The 26,407-nt window shown below is 38.9% G+C and overlaps 1 protein-coding gene across 3 annotated transcripts; it reads right to left on the bottom strand.

The window, feature by feature from the left end:
- Nucleotides 1-625: 625 nt before the first annotated feature.
- Nucleotides 626-24,490, bottom strand: clmna (calmin a). 3 transcript variants are annotated; one of them, XM_064322011.1, is made up of 14 exons: nt 24,141-24,490; nt 11,351-11,412; nt 10,316-10,411; nt 9,829-9,912; nt 9,654-9,746; nt 8,791-8,984; nt 8,169-8,362; nt 7,928-8,010; nt 6,522-7,830; nt 6,022-6,482; nt 5,174-5,352; nt 4,486-4,540; nt 4,148-4,206; nt 626-3,046 (listed from the first exon to the last, which is right to left on the bottom strand). In XM_064322011.1, exons 1-14 carry the CDS (start codon nt 24,223-24,225, stop codon nt 2,896-2,898), a joined length of 3,105 nt encoding a protein of 1,034 aa, XP_064178081.1. In that variant the 5' UTR covers nt 24,226-24,490; the 3' UTR covers nt 626-2,895. The 3 variants fall into 3 exon arrangements, with proteins under 3 accessions (XP_064178081.1, XP_064178064.1, XP_064178073.1); XM_064321994.1 differs by having other exon boundaries at nt 6,022-7,830; nt 24,141-24,489; XM_064322003.1 differs by having other exon boundaries at nt 5,174-5,346; nt 6,022-7,830; nt 24,141-24,489.
- Nucleotides 24,491-26,407: the final 1,917 nt, after the last annotated feature.

Here is a 26,407-nt window from a genome sequence, read left to right as displayed (position 1 = left end):
ATATAAATAATATATCTATGTTTAATGCAGAAATTTTAAGTATGTTAAGTTCATATTCATTAAATAATACATACATCTAAAATCTCTATCACAAATGCAATAATCCTTTGAGAAATCAGATTTCTCTATGATAAAATAATACTAGAGCCAAAACACTTCACAGGAGTAATCTCATATATGTAAAAAAGTGATATGAAATGATGTATTTTAAGCCCAAACAAAATCAAGGATATAGTTCCAAGACCAGGCATGGTAAATTGTATATGACACTTCATAGATCACAAATTAACATTTACCCACATGAAGTAGTTGCCATCAACTAGACATTTTATTCCCTCACTCTTCCTTCACTGTCTGATATACTCCATAAATAGTAGGTTAACATCAGCCCTCCCATTGCAATAACTCATGACTGCTGCATCATGTAATACAGAGAAATATGTTCAGCTAAGATTTCATTCGATTTTGAGATTGTTTTTACATAAGATTAAGATTAACATAATCAAAACGGCAAAATTAACCATTCAATTGTAGATGCTACTAAGAATTATGTTAATGCTGGTAATAAGATAATAATAGTATGTTAAACAAATAATCTGTCAAAGTGGAAATGATGCACAATGGACAAAGGGCAAAACGTTTCATTTATTGCACTTGAACAATGTTTTTGACACAAATAGAACAGACTGTCAGTTCCAATACAAAAGCAAGATGCAGGTATTGTAGCTTACTAGGTCACTTCTTTCAGAGTTAAGTCTGGTGTATTGTGTCTCTAAGGCATAATCATGCAGACTTGAAGATTAAACAGTGGCTATGCTTTTGCATCCAATTAAAATGTATAAAAACCGTTTCAATGCAATTCATACAGACAGCTCTTTGTATTTAGCACTCAATTCAAATTGGCCATGAAAAATGCCATATCAGCTTTGTATTCTCTCTTTGGAAGTATGCATGTATGTGATATATATACGAGTACCATAATGTTAGGGACAAACCCATATTTTTTCTTGATTTAGCTCTGTACTCTATAATTTTACATTTGTAATCAAACAATTCCTATGTGGTTAAAGTTCAAATTCTCAGCTTTTATCAAAGGACATTTTTAATACATTTTGGTTTCACCATGTAGAAATAACAGCATTTATTTCAGTTTGGCCCCATTTCAGGGCAAAATAAGGTTTGGGACAAATGGCTTCACAGGTGTTTCTTATTAGTCAGGAGTGTTCAGTTGCTTTTTATTACGGAAAGAAGTCTTGCTTGGCCTGCCAGGACCTTTGCGACGACTGAGCTCACCAGTTTCTCTTGTTCCAAACTGTTCATTTTGGTAATCCAAAGGTTTGGCCTATGAACACACCTGACCAATCAGAAACAACTGTAAAGCCATTTGTCCCAAACGCTATGATGCCCAGAAATGGGGAGCTATGCATAAAAAAAGTGTTGTTATTTCTACATGGTGAAGGTAAAACCAAAATGCCTTAAAATACTCTTTAACAAAAGCTGAGAACCTGCACTTTAACCAAAATTATGGAGTACAGAGCTTAATAATAAAAAAAAAATTAAAAATGGCTTTGTCCCAGATGTTATGGCACTCACTGTGTGTGTGTGTCTGTGTGCATGTACCCAAAACAACAATTGTGTTACAGACTGCATTGTACACACACACACACACACACATTATCATGTGTTTGCAACACACATACACAAACAGAGAGAACTGGAATATTGTACTTGTAGAAATATTCACCAAAGAGCTTTACATTATGCAAGCTGTAAACTATGACATTCAGATAACTGGAAACCTAAGTAAATCATATTTTACAAAGCCTTTAAATGAAGACAGATTTCAAAAAGGAATGTCAAAAAATATCATTTTCATGATAAGTGTACATTTCATTTCATACTCCTAAATATGCAAAGCACTGCTGAATCACACAGAGGGATTTATAAAATTGTATAGACATAGAAACATCATACTGAATTTAATAAAACATTCCAAACATCCATACCACACACTGTCAGCTTTACATATGTTCCATCAACGTTAAAAATTCTGTTTTAGTTCTCTGTAAAATGTACAACAAAATATTAGTACACAAACTTAGTCACCCCTGACCCACTTTATCCAATATTAAAGTATATGTGAGAATTTATGGACCAAATCAATTTTCAATTTTCAGCAAAGAAGGTCCAGCCTATCAGCTACCTGAATACTGTATCTTTGGCAGTTCATGTACTGTATTTTAAAAGTGCAATTGACACGCTGAAAGCCTCTGAGAATCCCATCTACAATAACAATTTCAGATGAGAGCACTTCATTGTGTGATAAAGGACTTTACTTTGTGGTATAAAGGGCACTACTCTGCCTACTGTGCCTCTGGCAAAAATTTATTTTAAAAAGGTTTTCACAAAAATCAAACCTACTTGTTTATAATAATGGCAGGAAAGTATGTTGCAAGAAAGGCAAGAAATGGGACAAATCTGCGTTATTCTCATTAAATTATACATATTTTTGGTGAGCAATAAAAATTATGTATATGTACTTTTAACCTTCAACGTCAACCTAAATATATAAAAATCCTGGTTGTGCACTGTACAATCCACTTGTATTGAGCCCTGTGTTTATCTTCTATACATCAGTGGGATATTACCATCAGAATCACATAAGTTACATTGTATTTTTACATTTGTACCATTATAATTCAAGCCACATAGGAAGCCGACATAAAGAACTATAAAAGCATTATAAATTATGTAGGAATTAAACAAGCCTTCATTTGCTGCTGACGCCCAATGCACTGTACTGACAACATGAGCAATGCTCACCAAGACAGTCCTTGCCTTTGTTAGGCTGGGGTAAGCTAGCACAAAGTTAGCCAGCTGGGTGTCAGAGGGTGATCACTCATCAAGATTAAGGAGAAGGTGTGGCAGTGTCTTCATATCCATCTGTGGCAGGACAAAAAAGCAGTAGAGGGCAATCCATAGGAAGAGAAGCCAATACAACTCAGCTGCCGTCACACCACATGCCACAGGAGACTTGCACTCTCTCCTGCAACAGAGACAAAATACACTTGAGCACAACTGCATTACAGCCAAGGTGCACCAATCCAGTGGGAATAACAAGTTAAAATACGATTCATTCATACAGGGTCAACAACCTCATCAAAATAAAAACCAGAGACAGTGATGATCTGCCCATAAAGGCACAAAGACGCAATAAGGTAAAAGGTCATGACTCATTTCCCTGTGCATTTTACAAGCGGAGCGCAACACAAGAGAAACACAAACTCATAATTGTTTGCACTTAATCCTTTAAAATTTACATTGGAATTAATACCAGTTTGTATCACTTGCAAGGTCACTGAATTGAAATCAATGTTCATGAAATTAAAAATGAAAGATTTGCTTAAATTGTTAGTCAAACATAAGGATACAAGGAATTGCTTTCAGATTGAATAAAGCCCATGGCTTCCCACTCAGCCATTGCCCGGTTGTTTACTGGAATACACATTTAACCCTTCTTCTTAGGGACAGAAATAAACTTGCTCCGCAGCTGCCCTCCAGGACTTGATTTGCGCATCATTTCCCTAAGCCGACCAATGATGTAAACATCTCTGGGCGACGAGATGGCGATCGTGTGCGGGAAGGAACACGTGCGCGAGGATGACTGGAAACGCCTGGGCACTAAGACTCATCATCGGTTGTTATGGCAACAGATGTAGAGGCCCCTCCCTGAGCCATCTGCACTGCTCGAGTGAGCAGAAGGCAGCCGGGTTCACACAGTGCGCGCTCAAACAAAGGGCTAGCTGAGAGCGGCCAGCCAGGTTAGCGATTTTGAATCATCACCCTGACCAGGAGGGTTAAACATCTGTCAACAGTTTAACAATTAAATCCTTAATTTGAGGTCATATTCTGTGCTGCTGTTCGTAGATTCTTATCATTCCTTTACAAATAGCCTGAACCCCTACATTCCTCTTATCCTCAAAGGTTCCACATGCAGATAATGAAAATTCATCTGAAATGATGCATTGAAAAAAATGGCACAGGTGGTAAGAGAGTTCTGATTTCATTAAACATGCACAGTGATAAAATGAATGCTTAAAAACTCATACAATAATCTTAATTTTAATATAACGCAATTCTTAGGTACCGTAAATCAGAGTTGATTTTGTGACTCCGCCCACTTTCATTGATCTCCTTGCCTTTGACCTAAAAGAACAACATGGGATCTGAAAACTGCAGTACAGCTGATGAAGAATTCACAGGAAATGGGTAATTTGAATGGAAGTAATTAAAAATCAAATCATAATTTACAGGAACATTCTTTAGATAAATCTTTATAAATTAATAAATTAGCTATAAGTTACATGCATTCATACCTAGAAATGTATGTGAAACATTTATACATTAGGTTTAATTGAATATCAATACAATGTTTTTTGATGTCTTAATCTGCATCATATCAAGGTTTCTTTTTAAATGCTGTACCTTTAATCCATCTGATTGACTTTCACTTGTTGAGACTTCATTTTCTACCTTCCCTCTGTTGAAAACGAGAAGTTTATTTCATACCATGCAAAGCCATGTTCTCACATGCAGATAACAGACCTGTGCCTCCTGTTCTTATGCACAGAAATGATCATGAAGTTTCCTTAGACAAAGAACAGTTTAATTAAAATAAAGCTAACATAAAGTTAAATTCAGTGTGATCTAACCTCCTGATAGAATTTTAGTTATTTCGTATAAGACACGAGAACTCAATATAGAGGTTCTCCAGTCCTTGACACTAAATATTCACATCTCCTTTCCTACTGGCAATCTTGCGGTCATTACAAAATGGAAATCCATATTGCCATGGACCATTCCATGGCAGGATCATGTGTCCAGCAGATCATGTGTCCAGCTGTGAATACCAGAGTGATGAACAAACACGCATTTGCCATAGTGAGAGTTTTCTCTAGATAAGACCCAACTTAAGAGATTGTAGCTTCCCTCTGATGGGGAAAACCGCTGATAACCAAGAATAACTCGGTGATGCCAAAGCCAAAATAAACACATTCAGCTTTGTACATTTAAGGCAGTTGGTCTAAAACTGTAAGAGACTGTTCTGCAGTCAGATCAACCACAAAAACAAGAGTTTTCCCATGTGTAAAAGGCCCTAATAATAGAAGCGTACCTCAGTGTCTCTGTGTTGTTACTGGCAACAACAGGGTCCTCATCAGTCTTAATGAGCTCACAGAGTTCGCTTGCCATGTCCAGTTCTGTGCCACCAGAGTCCCCGACGTTGTTCCCCTGACGCTCATTCGAGCAAAGCATCTGGGAACTAGCATCTGGCCCCTCCTGCCTGCCCTGCTCCTTACACAAGAGTGAAAACAAAATCTCAGAAAAAGCTTGCCCAGTCTTGCAATACTCATGTGACCCAGACAGATGAAATCAACTCATACCTGAAACTGTGATATTATATTTAGTAACTCCTTCACACATGAATTTGAAGGACAACATTGTGCTATCTGCGCTTTATCATGTTCACAGCATCCTGATTCCTTAATCTAGTCAGTTTGTTTATTGAGATGTCATGGCCTTTAACAGGCCATGATGTAATTCTGGATTCATGATTTGGTACCACTGCCAATAAAACAACTATGAAATGAGGCCTCAATATGCAAACTGAATGTTCCAGTTTAAGAAGGTTTCATCAATGTTTTACATAGCTGTTTCTCCTTGAAATAATCAATTATTAATCATGAACTGAATCCAAGAGAGGACATCTTGTCCTGTGCATCAAATACATTAGTTTAACTGATCTGACACACCTCACATAGAGTACATTATGCATAACAAATTACGGGAATAATGCAGAACAGACATTATTTTAATTAAGATGACGCCCTAAATGTCTGTAAAGAAGCATATTTATTAATAGTTTCAGCTTGTGTATGGGAAATGTCTCATCATAACGAAAATATTGTGTAGTCCAGACCACTTGCACACACTCATTTTATTCTTCCAGAAATATGAGATTACCTCTTCCTGATTGGAGTCTTCAGTGTTTTCTGCCAGGCTGTCCTCGAGCTCTAGCACACTGTCAGTGCCATGCAGACCCACTGGCTCGCTCTCGGGCCCTGTGTAACTGCTCTTTTCATCAGCGTCTTCAGCAGCATCATTAAGGTCATCTCCACTGTCAGGCCCCGCCATCCATGACAAGTATGCATGATCCTCAGTGCACTCCTCCGTGGGCCCCTCCGACTCTATGGGACTGTGCTGGGGGTCTGTGGTTGAATGAGAAGAGCATTCCTCAGCTGGTGTTTCGAGAGGGGGGACTGCCAGTGTTTCAATTACTTCAGGTGCGATGATGTCATGTTCCACACCCTCAGTCTCGTCTCTGACATCGGGTTCCCTGCCGCCTCTGTCACTACGCTCGTTGTCACCCGGTGCACAGGAAGTGTTATCATTCTTCCTGTCATCATTTGTTTCATCAAGCTTGTCTGGAGCACCACTGTTCTCTTCTGTGGGACTTCCCTCACAAGGGGCACCACTAGTCATTCCACAGAGTTCATTTGACTCCAAAATGTTTACATCGGCTTCCACAGTTGGGCTGATGTCAGGAGAGCTGACAATCATTTCAGACAGCTGATCACTATCCAGTGTTGGTGTCTCTTGAGTCTGGGTTTTTTCCAGTCCGGATGGATCCTTGTCTTCTATTGGGTTCTGGTTTGTCGTATCAGTTAACTCTGCATCACCGCTGTACATAGAGTTTGAGGGAATTTCAGTGTGGTCCTGCTCCTCAAACTCAGGTGGTTCTACACAGATCTCAGGAGGGGTCTGCTTGAAGTGGTCCTCTGTCTTCAGCCCAGTACTGTCTTCTTGCTCCTCACAGATTGCATCTCTGAGCATTTTGTTCATTTCTGGAGAGAAATCTGGAGATGACTGCTTATCATCCACATGGTTCTGTGAAGTGGGTGTGTCCTCACATTCCAGTGCACCTTCAAGCCTATCGCCATCCTTGCTAAGAGAGTCATCTGCCTCTGGTCCAGAATGCTCTTGAGATGGCTCCCTAATACTGTTCTGTGACAAGGTAGTATGCTCGTCGACCTTGTGTAGAACATCCTCTTTGTTTTGTGCAACAGATGTTTCTTCCATTTGTTCCGACACTGAGCCAAGCCTATTAGCCGTCTGTTCTGGGCTGTCACCATTACCTGGTGATAACGGCTCAGCTGTTTCTTCATCATTCAGACCCATGATGTATTGATATGCATCCTCCTCCTCTGAGGGAATCTTGGACTTTGTCTGGAAGTTCTCCTCTGAGCTTTCAGAGAAGTTTCCCTCATCAATGAACAGATCAGTAAAGACCTGATCCTCTGTGGGGTTTCCATTTTCTGCCTGTGACTCTTGTTCACCATCAGAAGGCTTCTCTGGTGACCAGTCCTTCTGATCATACGGAAGCTCGTTCTCATTCAGCGAACCATCACTCTGGCTCTCCACCAGCAACGAATCTGGCGAGTTGATTGAGTCCACAAAGGACAGCTGCGGGGAACTGGAGCTGGACACAGTGAAGGACACCTCCTTCCCCAGGTCCTGGGGTCGCTTCTGGGGCTCGCCTTCTGAGGTGAAGACAGAGTCAGATGAGTCCTCCAGTCCAGGAGTTAGCAAGGGGGAGGACGGCTGCTCTTTGTCCTCGGACACAGAGGAGATGAAGATCTTCGGCGGGGGCTGGACCCAGTCTTTTCTGACCACATAAGGCTTCCTTTGCACCCCATTGACCGGCGAGTCATTCACCGGGGCACTGAACTGTCTCGTTAACTTGCTTTTCTGAGCTTCAATATACATCTCTTCCTAAACAAGGAATTAGAAAAGATATTTGTAACTTACAATGTATGGGCACATCATCATTTAAAAGAGATATCATTTTGAATTGTTTAAAAGATCATACCTCATCAAATCCTGGGAAGTGCTCAAGGAACTGGGACACATACGTCATAATGGACTGTTCATCTGGAGCATTAATTGTGACATCTACAAAGAGAAAACTTTTTTTATTCACTGAAATTGCCATTATCGAACCGGAATATTAGCACATATTAAGGTTTGATTACGATAATATTTCTAGACTTTCAGCAATTTGTTTATATTTACTGTTCTGATATAACTGAATATTCAATGAATGGCCATACCCTCAGGTTCCAGGAGTCGAGGTATACCAAGGCTGTAATGTGCCGTTCTGAAGGCATCTTCCAGGTTCTCCCTGGAGGACCTCAGTAGCGCTCTCCGCATGTCCACTAGGCTGGAGTCGATTGATTTTATGACCGCTAGGAATGCCAGACCACTCGTCCAGCTCTTCCCAAAGTCCTGGACGGCCACACCATATCTTAAAACGAGGGAAAGATTTCACATACTCTATAGTCACATTACTTTGTGCTCTAAAAACACACATTACCAATGCCTAACTCTTCTATTTTGGTTTTATTTTAAATACTTCACATGAAAACCACCATATCCCCCCCACACACACACCCAGGCAGTGCTTAGGACCAACATGCATTTCTGTGCTAAATGAAGATAATACCATTACTACCCACTACACACCTCTATTTTGTTTTTCATGTTAACAATGTATTTTGGTTGTTTATCATCTATTCTTCTGCAACCTATTATTTCTGTTATTATATCGCATATTTTTTCTTATATAAGCTAGCCTTCAGTGACAGGCTAATTGTGCCACCCGCTCTTTCCCTGAAATAATTTGGGCATACACACGCATACCAATGAGACACAAAAAAAAAAAAACCCTCTCACTTTCTTGTGCGTCTCTGCACCCACTGCAGGAGCGTTTTGATGGGCCTCCCATGATCCCTCATGGCGATAGAGGGGTGTCTCTCAACTGAGGGTGTGCTGGAGTGGGACGTGTCAGAGTCGCTGCTGTTGGGAAGGGACGAGAGGCTGGAGGTAGACGGAAACTGGCTCCTGATGTTCCCTGTCAGCTCTTTTATCTGACAAGAACAGAAATGTCTGTTAACCACTGTACAGGGGTAATAACGTACAGCACTAACATGAATATAGGTGTTTGCACAATGCCCATATACTGAAGTTAATTTCATTAGGATACCCAAGGGATTATCTCTCATAGAGGCAAAATATGTCCAGTGAGCTACAGATTGCTTTATTCAGCCAAAATGAAGCAGGGGATACTTGTGGTTAGATAACCTCTTCAGACCATATGGAGCTACTAATGAAATCAATGTGTGGAAACAGGAGATTAGTCCCATAAGTGAAAATGTGTGCACTGTGATCTTTGCAAAATCCTCTGATTTCCCTGCTGGTCAGTGGGGTTTATGGACTGTGTGTGTGTGTGTCCCTGCTGCTTCACAGACGTGTTAACAGCCACTGTACAACAAGCAGAGTTTGCTGTACAACCAGCTGGGCCGTCCTTGTTTGCTGAAATAGCATGGCGTGATCCCAAACCTGAATCCTGTTTGACGCGGTTATCGGGTATACTTGCTGTTTATTTGCAGCTACCAAAGGCTTTAGAGTACCTTCAGAGTTCTTTGGACACTAACCTTGGGAGGTGAAAAACATCTCTCTCCAGGGGGGAAGGGAGGGGGGGGCAACAAAGAAAGAAAGCAGGAAAGCACAGCAGTGGGTATCGGTAAAGCATTTACCTGGAAAAATAGTATGATGTTCCAGATCAGGCCGAGAACGATGGAGGAGTTGCCATCAGCGACATCAGCAGCATCTATGCTCACCAGTTTCACCTGCGCCAGAGAACAGACCCATGCATTTACCCAGTGCTGTGTGTGTCCCATGTGTAAATTTTCATTTAAAGATGGTACTCACATTCCTCTCCTCCAGGAAGGCCAGGACTTTGGCTATGTTGTTCAACCTGAAAATGCGATGCGATGATGGCTTGAATCCATGAAGCTGGAGAACATAAGCAACACACCATCAACACAAGCTTTGCTTTTTTAAAATGGCATTTACAGCAAATACACTATTTACAGTATTTAAAACATTGTTCACAGTATTGTATGTACTGCATGATAATTAATCATTCAGATAAATTCCTAACCATGTGGCTATAGCAGAAGCCATGTTCTCTCAGAAGAATCAGTTTACTGAAAAACTAGGTTAACCAGAGTTCCCATCATAACAATAACAATGAGCATCCAATTTTCATAAATTACTATTTATGAAATTAATTAATGACATACATTAATTATTTTTTATAAGTTCTGCAAAAGATTTCTCTCTCTATTTTAGGCGGCCTGCATATTTAAAATACTGGAAAACCCTGTTCTAAATAAATAGGTTAGTGGAACCTCACCAATTTAGACCCAGAGAGTTCTTCTAGCAGAGCCATCAATATCCTACCATCCTGAATGTCTCTGAAGAGGTCATGAACTTCCAATGGAGGATTGCACTGAAAGAGAGACAACAGGGAAGCACTGGAATCTGTACATTGAACCCATGAATTATCTGACATCATACATGATAACCGAAAGCAGCAGCTACAGAAGCTTTGCTCAAATTCTGATAAAATTTAACACCCATATGAATTCTGTTTGTTGGTAAATTACATTTAAAATTCTTGGTGAAGAGCAGGACACACCAGCTTCCAAAAAGACAAAAAAGTACAAATGCGTAATTGTCAATTATTGGGTCAGAGTTCTGACTTACTGCCACGCGCTGTCTAACAGAGAGAGGCCCATTGTTATACAACAACAAATGTTTTATCAGTTCACTTGTCCTGCTCTTGGTTTGTATTCTGAAGCACTCTAACCCTTTGAATAGTGTTTTTATCTTACAGTTGTCCCGAATACTGGAGTGACTGAGGAACATTGTCACTGAAAACAATGGTATACATCTGGAGTAATGAAACACTCACAATAAGTAGGACCTGCTGAACTCTGAAGTTATAGATGTATGCGTGAGATGAGGAAACTACTGTTTAATACAATAATGTTTGTTTCCAGTTACTACTAGACAGAAACTGACCTCTTCAACACAAAAGTAATAAAATGGCAACATTCTGCCAAGCCAACAGTTTTACCATCATGCATGTTTAATGTAATGCACTGCCAGCTCATTCATTATTTATACATGTGATAAAGGCCTACCATTCCAATTTGAATCTGTCATCTAGACTGACATGTGCATGCGAAAGTGTTGTGAGCATAAAGGTCCCAAATATTCCACACTGTCAAAGCTAAAAAAAAAAAGCAGAAGTGCCTCATAAAACAGGTCTTTGGAGAACCTTGCATTCATTCTCTACATGGGGGGTCGGGGCAGGGGTGCTGGGAAGGTTTTGAGGAGAAAACACCTGTCATGCTCAGTTCAGCAGGTTTAAAGCAAGAGTTACCTTCTCCAAATGCAAATTCATCCATCTTGTGAAAGTCCTCTTCTGAACTACTTCCCTCTCGACTGTGGGGGGAGAAGAGGAAACGTACATTAATGTAAATTTCAAGGCCTTGAATAATACATGCGGTTGCAAAATCAATCTGCTGCCACGCTCCTGACAAGAGCACCCTCTCTGAGCCATTAATCAAGTTTAGCCAAAAGCCAGGGTGCAATTCGAAACGCACCACGGCAACAAGAGGGGTGGGTGAAACAGAGGTAGAGAAACAATGAGAATCACATGGACTGGAGTGCTACAGTGAAAGGAGAAGACTCACAGACAGCAAGTCAAGTCTCTCCATCTAATAAACATTTACAGTACGTCCTCTGCTGGTCTTTTAATGCGCTTTACATCATGGGCAAGTTTTAATCAAGTAGCCTACTCATTCTGACCGACCTCTCCAGTGAGTGTTCGGAGAGATTTCGTTCATTTTTTAAACTGCTGTCTGTAACTTGGAAATAGCCTGTTTAAGCTCAACGTCAACACCATCAAGCCTATTTAATCAAACCACAGCTGTTAAGCCTCTCATTCTCAAGGAACACCAAATGGAACTCTCAACTACATTTGTGTGATTTAAATATAAGATGCCCAAATTAAGATTCCTTTTGTGCTTTTGTTGTTATTTCTGCTGTAGCCTTCAATTTTTTTGTATTTTATGCACATTATCTATTATTATCTTCTATCTTGTATTTTACAGATTTCAATTGCAACACAATAGATAGATGTATTCATTGCCTGACTCACTGTCTATTCTGCAACCACAGAATTGGGCTTAATTAGACAACAAACTATGAATAATTTTTATTTAAATTTGTATGTTATTGACTGTACAAGTGCTATATATATATATATATATATATATAGTCTCACTATTTGTATCAATAGTAACCCCACACAGCAGAACGCTATGTAACACTGTGATAATAAATCTCACTGATGAACTGGCTGCCTTCATAGCATTCCTCTCGTCTTATTTCTAGCGGAAAGTGAACTCGCGCCCGCCTGAGGATCCTCCCCCTGAAGTCTGTGTTTGTCTTAAAAGCTTTCATTCAAGAATCACATCTGGAATTAAATCTGGAACATGCTGGTGGGATGGCTGGCTCCCTCGAGAGCGTGCCCCGTTGCAGGAGCGGTTGACGGATTGCCCCCTCAGACTGCTCCTCCGCAGTTAAATGTTTATCTGATTTTCTATGAGGCTCATTGAAATTCTAGACATGTAAACCCGCAAAGTAGCGCAAAAAGAGTATCCAGAGGGATGCCTTGAGTTCATCATTTTTGCCTTTCATTTATCATTCATAAGAAAAAATTGCAGGTGCTGTTTACAGAAATATTGTAATGTCTGTCCTTACAGAAAGTTTGGCATAATCATCACTCACATCACATCAGTCGTCTCACAGGTAGGCCATGTATGCATTCACACAGTCATACACAACATGTGAAACAAACACACAATTATACAAATTCAAACCGCCATGGTCATCAATGGTCTGCTGTTATTTTTGGCCAGGAGAATGAGCTTGTGACAAAAAACTGTAATAAAGCCAAGAATGCCACACTGTAAATAACTGTGCCCATGTGCGTAGTCATGACGACAATACAGTTTTTGGCCTGGGGTATGCCAAATAGAAACCAGATTGGTCCAACCAAAGCATGGAGAAAAGTACCTGAATAAAGGAAATTGCATTAATGAGTGTGGCCAAGACTGATTCTAACCTAGTTTACTTTCCGGGAGTATGTGCTTGTGTGTGTGTATGTGTGTGCGTATGTGTGTACGCATTTCCTTTTAGCTGCAAATGCACACAAACTGCAGGTTCCCGACTAACATGGTTGTTTGTTCATTCAAAATGCACAAAGTGTACAAAACATAAAACCTAATTTTAGCCATTTCTCTTTAATGACTGAACACACAAGAAATCAACATGTATTTAATAGTGAGGATGGTTGTCTGTGGACATGGTTTAGATTTTTTGAAAAGACTTTTAAAAATATTGTTTTAATCTTTCAACTCTGATGCTTCCAGAGATTGATCATTAAAAATTGAGAAGATCCTCACAAAAATCATCAATATTGCATAAGTTCTCTTCAAACCTTCTGAGATGTTTCTTCCATCCCACTCACATATAGCCAAGCTCTTTCATATAGCAGTAGCAAGGCTTACACCAAAGTGCATTTAGCTTCCATGTAGGCAATGTCTATTTAATGAGGACTTCTTTCCCAGCATTGAAACACAGAGCACCAGTGGCTATAAAAGCACAAAGAGACTCTGGCTCGCTCCGTGAGACAGCTTTATGCTCTCAGCTGTAACACAGGCGGTGCTGAGGCCTGCACAAAATTCTATGTGTGCGCAGAAGGAACAGCTTCTTTCCTTTTCGTTAAAAGGACTTTGTTTCAAATTTTTTTTTAAATTCTTGTTTGTAGTATTCAGCTGTTTTTGTTGTGCAAAAATGGGCCAAACTATTGCATCTGTGCACAGTTCATTATATTAAAACAAACAGCACATTCAAGCTTGACTTGGCAAGAGATGTTAAGTGTCACTGCAAATGAAGTACTGACATGCATTAGGCGGACCGTGAAAAAGACTACTTTCATTGGTTTTCGATTGTAATCAGAACATAAAAACTGTTCTGATTGGCTGTTTAACAAGGCAAGTTCTGCCATGTTCATATTACCCAACAAAAGCAAACAAGATCAGACAGGAGGGTGATACAGAGTGTGTAACACAATGAATCAAGTCAGTTTTCATACATGGCAAGAAGAAAATTTTCAAACCTAACCTCAAAACAGTTTTGAGATTGAGAAGTTGTTTCAAAGAATTCTATTAGCCTAAATAGAACCAGTCACTTATCATTTTATAAGTTGAATGATGGTCACTATTAAAACCAGTACTTCAAACTTAAATGGCATGCACCTGACACAAAGTACAATAAGTACAATAGTTGAATTATGTATTTTCAAAATATCACCTCTTGACAAAGACCATTTGATTTAACAGTTAGGCTACTTAATTCTGAAGGGACTGTTTTGTTCATGTTCAATTGCATATGTTTTCACAACAGACAAATGCACACAACAGCATTATTTCAGTTTCACACAATGAAGATACTATCAAACACAAAAACAGATTCTTGAAAAACAGCTATATCAAAATAAATACATTTTCACAGAACTAATGAATGATAAAACTGTCAGATAGAGTTGCATCTGTGAATGAGCAGTATATCTGCTTTCTTATGCCACGGAAGCCTGTGTGAGAGAGGGCAGAGAACACACTGTTCTAATAACTTGTGTGCATTCCGGGTTTCATTTTCAGGCTGCTTTTCCCAAGAATTGGCCAAGAATGGAAGCATTTGACCTGTTAAAACAGCCCTACCAGACACCCATGTGAATATTTCTTTCTTTACCCAAACCCCCCCTTTGTCTTTGCCCGCCAGTGCTTGCTCTAGACAAACACAGAGGAGACTATGAGTAGTCACATGACCTTCATTTGCTTGACATGCAAAGAATGGTAAAGACTGCTGAGGCACATTAATACAATATGGAAATTCAGCCAAGGGGGAAAAACAGGAATTCAAGGTTTCATAGGTTCAGTTTCTAACCTTCTATAATCATAAAGACACTGGTAAAAGATGTAAAGATTTAATTACATTCAATAGTGAATTCAACTATGCAAAGTCAAAAGGATTCAGCAGACACTGCAGTCATACAAAATAATTTCTTATGAGGGAAAGGTCTTGCTACAAACACAAAAGGCATAATTTAGCAAAAATGAATAAAATAACAAATGTATGCCCTTTACAAATTTATGCCATCGTTCTTGCATAGGATGTAAGGGAAAGTAACACGTGTACATGGTACCACAGTGAATGCCAATTAAGAGGGCAGAGGAAGAAGAGGACTCCGTGGGCAGCTCTTATATAACAGCCTTCAAATCTGTTAGAATCTCCCACGCATTCGCTCCCCCACACTCTGAACAAAAATTGCCAACTCACTAAGACAAAAGGGAATAAAACTCTCGATTGTCTGTAATATATTTTATCCTGTATTAGATGAAGAGAAAACTTGTCAAGTTTGCCAGTGTGTACATTTAGCTTTGAATATGATATTACACAGCACTCAAATTACCATAATTTTAATCGCACAAATACCCTTAAAGATTCAAAGTTTCAACTATATGACCTCAATTATATTCTGAAGTGGGTGCCTAACATTCCTGCCCCAAACAAAAACATTTTTTTCTTGAAAAAATTCCAAAGGCAACAGATCATTCAAGGAAGTGATTCTGCCAAGCAGCGGGCAGGCCTCAGTGGTACCTTCTCTTTCCTGGGAACAGATTACAAAACAAATGTGTAGATTCCTGGCAGTGCAAACATGCTCACACATTGCCATAGAAACAGAACGGTCTGTCAGTAAAAAAACCTTACACTTGGAAGAAATAGGGTGATAAAAAGTATTCAATGAAGATAACCTATTTTGCCTCATGCAATACCTTATTTTTGGTATAAAATGTTATTACAGTCAATCCACAGTAGGCCTCAAAAATAAAAATAAATTATTTTCAAATTTATCTAGCTAATAGTGCACTTAGGTTTAGATTATATAATTCCCTTGAATGGAAATCGAACAGTGTATTAACCCCTCCCTGCATTTATTGTTGAAGAGTGTAGTAAAATTCACTGCAAAAAAAATTTATAAATAAAATAATAATAATGAAATCTGTTTTAAAATTATGTTAATCTAGTCAAAGGATGGTCAGAGCAGCACTACTAAGATTGGGTACGGGTTCCAGGGATATCTGTAGACCTGTGATTCTTCCTGCAAACTAATTTAGTGGCAGAATATGAGTGCCACACTTCCTCATTCCTAACCCCATGCACCATAACAACGGTAAAACAACACCATCCTTCAGACATGCACAGGCTAACAGACTTCATAACTGATCAAAAAAAGAGACCATTTTAATCAGTATTTTACATACAAAAAAACCCATCATTTTGTGTTTCTGATATTTTGGATCTATTTCAGATATGGGCACTAGCAGTTAGCCAAAAAATTTGTTAGTAGCTGAACTTCTGTAGATTTTTATTTTTTTAGAAAATGAATGAATGTGTATTACCTCAATAAGGCACAGTCCTTGTGCCGATACAATTTGAGGCATGAGATGTGACTGTTAAAATATATAGTACAGCACATTAGATATTTTTCTAGCATCCAAGACATAGCTCTACAGTATATGGCAGTGAAGCTTATTTGCATTATTTTATTTTATTCACCTAAACCTTTTAAAATTAATAACAGGAGTAAAATCAATGAATCACCTTAGAAGCCTTCTTATATTATCCAGTATTCAATGAGAGGAAGAGCACTTAAGTTTATCTATTTCTCCATGAAAAAAAAATATTATAATGATTGCTTAATAACCGCAGTTATATCTAGTCTGAGCTCATTAAAAAGGCAACAGAATCTCAAATTCAGCTTCCCAAGGTGAATAACAGCTGCAAAGGGAAGCTGACACAGCAGTGTTTCTCCTTCATCCACATCTTCTCATATGTTTACAACAAGACAGGTACTCCACGGCCCAATGGCTGTGAATGGGACAAATGTGAAGCTCTCCTTTTCTAATTGAGCCAGGTCAAGAAGGGTAGAAAGAGAATATGGGAGCCATCTGTCAGCCCAGAGTGTCCAGTCTCCACAAGGAAGGAACATTACTTTGCCTGTGATCTTTTTCTTTCCAAAAATCAGGCTTGACCAACTGCAGTGTTTATTCATCACTGGCCCATTTCACATTGGGCTCGTTCATCCAGAAGTCATGATATAACAGCAGTGAAACTGGGGCATTGTCTTGATGGGTATTGAGGACACAGCCTACTCTGAAGCCATGGTCGGTATCATCACCACCGCTTCACATTAAACGTAATGGTGGTGCATTAAAAGATATAGGCACAGACAAAACCAATTACATAGGCTTGTTCAGACACATATATCTCGAGGTCAGGCGGTACATTTCTGTTAGGCTGTCTGTACTTTGCAATCGCTGGTACACATTGCAATCAGAAACATAATTAGCATAAATTGAATTCTAGGATACAAAAAGTCAATTCAGTTCAACGGCATGAAAAAGAAATAAATGATCCTGAGAACTGCTAAATATTCTACTGAACAGATATTTCTTCTGATATTTATTTTTCTGCTTTCATGTAGTTAAATGGCTCTTTGGTAGAAAGATGTAAGAGAGTAACCCTGAAACTTGTACCAGCACACTCCAAGGCTATAGGCTCAGGTACAGGCCTCAATGATATCACTGTATTATTACAGATTGTCAATTTCACAGGCTAAATCATTATAGGGAAGCACAGGTCAACCCATAAATTAAATGCAACTGAAGTGGTCACACATACCAAATGTACAAGATGTGTTTCTTTATTCAACTGCATGATTCATTTGTGGTAAAAACAGAAAATCCTGCCAAGCCAACAGTCATGTGCAAATAATAAAATATATTCTAATTATATTCTAATTACATCAAAATGGGACTAAGTTATGCAAAAGCTAAGAAGAATTATGAGCCAAAGCATTAAACTAGCTGATAGCTGATGCAGACTTTCAAATAACAGCAAGGGGGTAATGAGTTTCAGACAAACATTTCAATTAAAGATTCCATTTTACACACTCCCGAATCATGCAAGATTTTTCTGCACAGGTTGAGGCAAAGCATGCGATTGATGATATATACACCATCTTTTTGGACTTAAATCCCAGTCTTGGTTTGTTCTGATGAGGCTGTCTGCTGTATTTGCTGGCCATCATGTCATCTCTGGTTCCAGCCCTGGCACAGCTTCTTTATCTGGGAAGTCTGTTATCAGACCTTGCTTGTTCTACTCACTCATTAACATTTCTCCATTTTACAACATAAATCTCTGCGGGCTCTTCATGACATGATTATGTACATTCCTAAATCATCCCAGTTTTTCCCAGAAGGAGTGTTAATGTATCATTTAATCTCTCATCTCCTACATGCTGATTGTGTCTTTCCTAATAGAACTGTTTAGCCCATACTCGAAAATGTTGAGAATTCTCTCTTCTGAGGCAAGACAAGACTGTCAGACAATCCCTAATTTCATCATTTGGCAGATCACATTTTAATAACACAATGAGAGAAGGCAGTTTCTATTTTTAGGTTAGGCAGTAGTCACTTGGTTATTCATTTGGACTGTAAAGGACTGTTCAAATTGTTCTCCTCTCAGAAGAAGCAGTTGACTGAAATTATCCAGGGTCAGACTTGGCTACTATTTTTAAGACATTGCTCACATGGAGTGAAGATTGGTAAACACAAGCATCCTGAAGGTTTTGCTAATTAAATGTTGAAGCTCCAACTGCTTGTTCCTATTGCCAGGCGATAAAAACACCAACATCTCAGCTAATAAAATAAACTCCACTTTAACCTCAGAACAATGCATTATCTCACCAACAATAACATCACACTCCCGGTACTGCATTACCAGCAATGTGAATTATGTTACTTTACTTTCATTACAGTTCAACAAGCAGAGATATATTTAGGTTTTCTTATAAAGTGAAATCCCTTTTAACACTCACACCAGAACTAAACAAGAGCACGCTAAACCCATTAAAATGGACTCTTAGACCAATGTAGATTATCCTCACAACAGTGTAGAGCAGCTAGTAAACTCCATGTGTTAATGCAAGAGCTATACAGTGATAACAGGGGGATGAGCAATGATGAAAGGCTCTGTTCAGACTCTATTTAATTTGATTGGCACTGAGACAATACTGCCAGAATCATGCAATTTAAAAACCAAAAACTACGTCATCTGCCACTTTGGCGTGACTTCATCACAGATGATCTTGGAGTTGACGAAGCAGTGCTGATGTACCATAAATGTGCAGTGAAGTGAAGCCCTGACCAGTTAAAGTATCTTTACATTTAGAACCATTTCTAAGCAATGGTATCTCCTCTCTTCAGTATTTATTTATATATTTATGAGGTGTCATTACAATACACCCTTAAGGAACTGATCAAAAGGCAAGGCTAGAATGAAATTAAAGCTACAGGCCAGTGGTAAGTACAAGTATACAAGTACTGCATAAGTGCTTTGTAGATAATTTATTGAGATAGCTAAAACTGTCCGCTACATAAGCATACACCTAGCTAAAATGCTAAATTAAAAATATCCATAAAGCTGATATCCAGCTAAAATGTTTCATTTGATATTTGCGGTAATAAAGATGCAATTAAAAACTTGACCAGCTTAGCTACAGTACAAACGAGCAGGACAGGGTTTGCACAACTAATTCATTATTCAACACTGAGAGCACAGAAGCATTTCTAACTGTGACAACCTGATCAAAAACAGCCTCTCTATTGGCACCATTCCGCTTGAGCTCTGGGTTTGAGGATGTGGAATTGGTGTTGCTGTAACTGGAAGGTACAATGGCACTCACCCAGACTTGACAAAACCCCTATAACCTGAACTGAAGCATGACAGCGTATATGACTTGACTTCATAGTCATATGCTAAATCCCAAATCTTCAAAATAAAGAGACCAACCCACTTTTAATTATAATCAAGTAGCACGGCAGAAAATCTGCTCCCCTCGTACCAGAAAATCACCTACATTTTGGTAGCTTGGCAATGGGTGATTGTTTTCATACTTTTCCCAAAAAGCAATGGATTCATTTCATTGGCTTTGAGAAAGAAGATATGCACAAATACAGCAAAACTGGCTGTACTCAATATACAAAGTCAAGTTAGAACGGACAAAATTATACCGTATAGAAAAATACTGCTCCTCAATCCCATCAAATTTTAACTACTAAATTTAGTCAGACTAGCCAAGCAGCTACACAGCTGTCAAAAATCAGCTGGTAATGAAGAGGCTTCAGTTTTATTAGTTTAATTTTTTTTCAGAATATACATTATATTTTTCTGATTCCAGTTGTGAGTTTCATTGTAAATACATGCCAAAATCACAACTTTACAAATGTTTAGTTAATGAATTATTAATCATAGTTGCGTGCTCCAAACCATTGATTTGACTGATATCAATAACTTTATACTGATGCTGTTTCAGATTGAGAACCCCTGAACCATTTCAACAAGTGGTCTTGGCATTTACTGCAGCACATACATTCTTGGCCTAAAAAAAACCAAAATGTAAAATCTTGGTTACCTGTGCACCACAGGCTTGATTATTATAATCTTTTTTCACAGTACTCAAAAACTGAGCTAATTCTACATACATTTGTCAGTAAAGTGAATGCACATGTTATCTGGGCATTGATGTCAATGGCTTCCATTGCTGACCGGTATACCTCCGAGCATGATGGACTGCTAGCCTGGGAACTATATGGTTAAGCTGGTTTATATATGGTTTTGGCAGCAGGGACCTCCTGCTTGCAGCTGTATGCTCATTACACATAACCCATGTCAGGGAACGCAGGCACTCATGCATGCAAGAAAGCCCAAGCTAAATATAGCAGTACTACACCTATGGCTTCCTCCGGAGAGACATGGCTTTCAGAGCCTGTTCTGGTGTTCCGAGCGGAAGGTAATCCTCAAGTAATGAGTGAGAGCAGTTGGTTTGAGCTCTCCTTACCCCCCAGGAAATTAAGACAATGCACATGACAGGACTTTTTTTTTTACCCTTTTTTTTTAGTGAAATCTCACTCGTTTCACAGAGAGCTTTGCATAAAATGGTGAAACAAGGACGGACATTCATGTTATGTGACAGCGGCAAGTGCTAATTTGATTGCCTCCATGTCTCCACCGCTTTTCAAAAAGGAAAACTAGAAAATCTTGCACATGTTTAGGATAAGGTCAAATCTGCGCTTCTGTTAACTCAACATTGTTGCGTTTAGTAATATTACTCACAAAGCCTAGTACATCCATGGGCGATTTAACAATGTTTAAAGGAACAGACTTGACCTGCTGGAGGACCACTAAACATCTGCTTTAAGGGAAGCATCAAAGGGAAATTGAATTTATTAAGAAAGAAATGAACATCTGAGCTGGTTTACAAGTTGCCTGAGGAGGGAGTGAATGGAAGGGAGACCGCCATTATCCAGAGTCTTCCCCTAAAACACACCGGTGTGTGAAAACTGCAGCAGTGGGCTATAGCCCAAACTCAGATCATGTTTGCTCTGATATGGAATTGGCTGTTGTTCAAACAGATGCAAAGAACTGCACATTCAAACAAGTGTGTGCAGTTTGGCAAGTTCCTCAATCAGCACATTATACAAAATTCTGCTACACAACACAATATATTTTCACATCCTGCTTAAGAAGTCAAGTGTACAAAAGAAGAGCCACTGTCAATTCACTTTAATGTCTCTGACGTCTGTAACATCTGTAACGTCTGTAACGTCTGAATCATCAGCTCAAATACCTCACCAGAGGGCTCCTTAGTTAATGGTAAATATTCCACATTATGAGCATTTTTCTGCCTAAACTTTCTTACAAAGTACATGTACACATTCACTCACACAGACACAGACAGACACACAGACACACACATACATACAACATATATATTTGGTGTTTTGGTTCGCTGTATGGACCATGGTTGATCACATGATCAAGTCACAGATCTTGAGCTGATTTCAGACATTGTGAGCTGAAACCGGTCAAAAAGGTAGGCGAATTCCTCCATGCAACATTGATTCCGCCTGATCTTATCCATTCACCTTGAATCAGAATTACAACTAAGCTATTTAAAATTAAAAAAAAGTACTGACAGACATTCAGACAGCTACACATTTCCCCCTGATAACTCAGTCATGTGTAGAACACAAATTTTGAACTGGGCAGTGTATGATAATGGGAAAATATTAAAACAATGATGTATTCAGAGATAGGAAAGGAGCATATTGAGATAAATCCTTTGCTGGATAAATTATTGGAAAAAAATTTTTTAAACTGTAACACTGGAAAATACTAGTTTAAGTCATCCGAACTCACTTTCTAACCACTGGGGGAAGAATCCAATCGAAAATTAGCTGGCTTCATGAGTCTGTAATGTACAGATAACTAACACATCCAGTTCTAGCTATCAATTGTTAGGAACACTGAGCTTCTACTTAAAGGGGGACTGGTTATTTCCCAGACAGAAGACGACTGAGCATGGTAAAATATCCCACAATCAAGTTTGCATGAGACAAATTAACAAATGTAAATGATACCATTCACATTCAAATGCATTAATAGCAGTCACAAGTTCATGGTACACAATCTTACCAAATATAAAACTAAAACATTCAAATTATTCCTTAAAAATCTGCATGGGCTATTGCGCATGAGAGTTACAAGAACCAGTTCTGCGCCAGAGGTAATACTACAGCTTAGATGAGTGCTTGTGTCCTCAGAGTCTTGGTGTGTAGCCGTACTAGAATAACATGTTGTGAATGTGTGATTCTAATATTAATATAATCTCAATAGTGCAGGGTTCCATTTGACATGATGCATTCATTATGCAACAGAGAGAGAGAGAGAGAGAGAGACTGCACTCATATGACAGAATGTTATATTTTACGAGAGTACTCTTAAAACGCCATTGCACATTTAAGGGTAGCTTCATTCAAACCACCCAAGCACAGCAAGCATGCCATGTGTATTGCACCTGTAGAAAAACACTGAAGTAATGCGCCCGCTTGCTATAGGCTACCACAGAGGCTTGTATGGGCTAGCGTAGTCTCTACGAAAGATGACAGCAAAGAGCTGCAGGCGTGAAAGCTTTCTTCTCTAAAATGTTGCAGCTCATGAATCCACAACAGAAAACTCATTATCGTAACTCATTGAATCAGTTACTTCCAGTTAAGTGCTTTGTTCCTGTTTATGCGTCAAATTGAATGGTGTAAATAGCTCCTGCATCATCACAACTTCTGAGTTGTTTAAATCACACGATGTGTTCTAATTAATCACAGTCAAAGCATTTTTCGATAACTTGTGTAGATATTGTAATTTTAATTTAGGCTTTATTTCAGTCTTTGGGGATTGTTTTTCCGATTCACGCTTGCTATCTGTGCGCCAGATACCATTAGCCTACGGGACACGACATTTCAAAGAGTAGGCTAAGTCTACGTTGCAATATCAACAGTTCTTTCTTGGATACCGTGTTGCAGTTCCATTGTTTTCAATATTCTTTATAGAAAGTTCAGTTGAAGGTAATGTATTGAGTGGTATAAGCTACAGACACTAGCCTACAGCAGGTAGTGAGAAAAAAAGTTAAATCTTAATGAGGCCAGCTACAAATGTTGCTTTTGTTCTCGTTGCGAATTTAAACTCCAGCCTGCTATTCACGGGTATGGGACACCACAACTCGCAGTCCTACCTGCTGCAACTAACGTATTCTATAGCTAAATACAGCTAGGGACCCCTTGATTTACAATACAATGCGCTTACAGCGTTTTCCGCTGCGTACTATGGGGTAAACAACGTAACTGACTCGATGAATAAACCAACAGGATGTATACGACTATATCTCAGGCTACTCCACGAGTGAATTTACCTCCATTGCATTTACAATATCAAATATAAAGTGGAAATGTTTATATTCGCTTCTTTTCATTTGCGTATATGCTGTTTTAGTATCACATTCAACGAACTAAGTGAAGAGGATTTCAGTCAACGTTCAGCAGCTAATGCTTTCCAATAATGTGCACGAAATTGACCAAATATCATACTGTATGTTCGGTTACTATAGAAGGCTATTTCATGTGGAAGCCTTCCATTCCACCTACCTTGAAGATTCTGCACTCGAATGTCGCTGATCTGCCCGATAAATTCCTCACGTTCAAACCAATCATCCCACTCGTGTCCTGCCATCTTCGGAAAGTTGCAGTCTGGACCTTATGAGGAAAAATCTTCTGTCTGCAAGCGTTTTGAGTTTTGAGGCTACCTAGCGGTGTCCTATAACAGGAAGCCTACAACGGTAGCCATGAGCTACAGACAGGCTAGACCTTAATCTGAACGAGTGCTTCCCAGAGAGGATGGTTTCTGGTTTCTAGCTGTGCATTGTAATCGTGAAGTTTTCCCCGTGACGTAGAAAGCAACTACAACGTTGGAGGAAAAAAAGAGAGAATAACACAGAGGGAGAGGAGGAGGGAGGGACACGTACACAAGCACCTGGTTAATATTTTCAGGGAAGGCTGTACACGCCCACTATCCCCATACTGTAACGAGACATTCGGTCTCCAGGAAGAAAGGGATGGAGCGGTCGCCTATCTGAATGCAGGGTATCCTCCGTATGCATTTCCCCCCCACAATTTATTGTATTTTATATGTTGCCTCTATCCCCCCGACTGATTTAATTCAAGATGGACCGCTTAGCACGCAACTGTATCCTACTAGTAAGGATGGAACGTTCCTATGACTTCACGTGCTCCTAACGTCCCTGCTTTAGAGGAAATGTGGGACAGGTTCACGGCAGCCATAGCCACATCTTAAACCCTTTTTTTAGGATAGCCTGTAGACTTTTGAATGTTATGTCCTTGATTAGAACTAGTTATGCACAATTAAAAACTGGCCGTGTCTAGTTAAGTGTAAATGTACCTACTTGTCTGTAGCATTTCCATTGATGCTTTCGGACTTAGAACTGTGAGTCTGCGTTTTACACAGTCAAAGGTTACTGAAAAACCGAATTGCTAGACCGAATAGCAAAAGGGTTTGCTCTGCTCCTTTCCTACTGAGAAAGTAAGATTTTTGTTCTTGTGCAAAGCAGTCATGTGAAGGATTCCCATTAGGTGAACAGTCTTCACCAAAAGAGGCATCTGTAGCTGCAATCCTGTTTACTAGACTTCAAATTATTTGAATAAGTGGACTGACTGTATGATGGTATAATATTCATTTGTATTGAGTTAATGATCCATTAAGAAGAACATTTTCATAGAGAAAAAGATATATTTATTGCAACTCATAGTAATACGAGTTAACTCCCTCACCAAAGCATGAATTGTGCCCTTAGAAAATGTATTACTGAAAATTGTTTTAATCATTTTCCTTTTAATCACAATTATCAAAAACATGGTGAGTAGTGGTTAACACAGGTAGGCTATTAATACTTTTATCTACGGTGTGCTTTGATCAAGCTTAACCTTGGGGACTAGACATGGGAAGCAAGAGAATGAGATTATGAAAATGTATCTAAAAATACCCTGTAAAAGCTGGTGTCCAAAAGCAGTAGGCCACAGTTGGCTTGAGAGCTGCATTTACATTTTCCTAGAAAAATACTAAATAACCTGTGCCATAGTACTGACACATGATTGTGGACATGCAAAGATGGAATGAGGAAACTGCAAGAGCAAAAGGAGTATCCAGAGATTTGTTTTATTCTATAATTCAATTGGCTAGATTTGTGGCCAATAATGTGTAAAAAGAAAAAAAAGTTAAAACCAGGTACATAAACATTTTATTTTGGCTGCAGATGACTCACCTGCTCATAAATACTCTATTGTAATGCAAATTAAACAGTGCACAAGTGGGCAATGAGCACCTGTTCATGGTGAGTATTGTTTACAGATGGATGTTTGCCTTCTGTTGGTTCAGCACCGGCCATATTACATTACAACACTTGAAACCTGTAAAATAAATATAATACTAGATGTCCACATATAAGAATAACAATGAAGACCAAGCACACAGACATTGGTAAGCCTTGGCTAGAACCAAACCAGAGCCACTTATTACTGGCCGTCATCTTAGAAAACTTATGACCATGTGAAGTGTTTCATTAATGTTTTTACACCGCTTGCATAAATGTTGTAAGTGAATGAAATAAACACTATTTAAATATACTAAGTCTACACAACCAGAGAAAGAAAGTTATTTTAATTGTTATTTTAAGAGGGACTAATAAGGCTAATAGGGTATGCTTCATTAAAAAAAGCAAAAACATATAAACGCAAAACAATGAAAAACGTAGTGCCTAACAGCATAACAGAAAATAGTTCCATTAAACAACTTTGAATGTAGCCTAACAGATCTATAAAAGCATCATTACCTTGCATCA

Source organism: Anguilla rostrata, chromosome 1 (genome assembly GCF_018555375.3).
Source record: "Anguilla rostrata isolate EN2019 chromosome 1, ASM1855537v3, whole genome shotgun sequence".
Classification (NCBI taxonomy): Eukaryota; Metazoa; Chordata; class Actinopteri; order Anguilliformes; family Anguillidae; genus Anguilla; species Anguilla rostrata.
This window is presented reverse-complemented; position numbering and strand designations above follow the sequence as displayed.

Bases quoted from the DNA above. Each gene is read 5' to 3' on its own strand.
- clmna (XM_064321994.1), bottom strand. From the start codon at position 24,225: ATGGCAGGACACGAGTGGGATGATTGGTTTGAACGTGAGGAATTTATC. The intron at 9,747-9,828 runs GTGAGTACCATC...TCTCTGGCGCAG, and splicing joins CCTTCCTGGAGGAGAGGAAT to GTGAAACTGGTGAGCATAGA. The intron at 3,047-4,147 runs GTACCTAAGAAT...TCTCTGTTGCAG, and splicing joins AAAATCAACTCTGATTTACG to GAGAGAGTGCAAGTCTCCTG.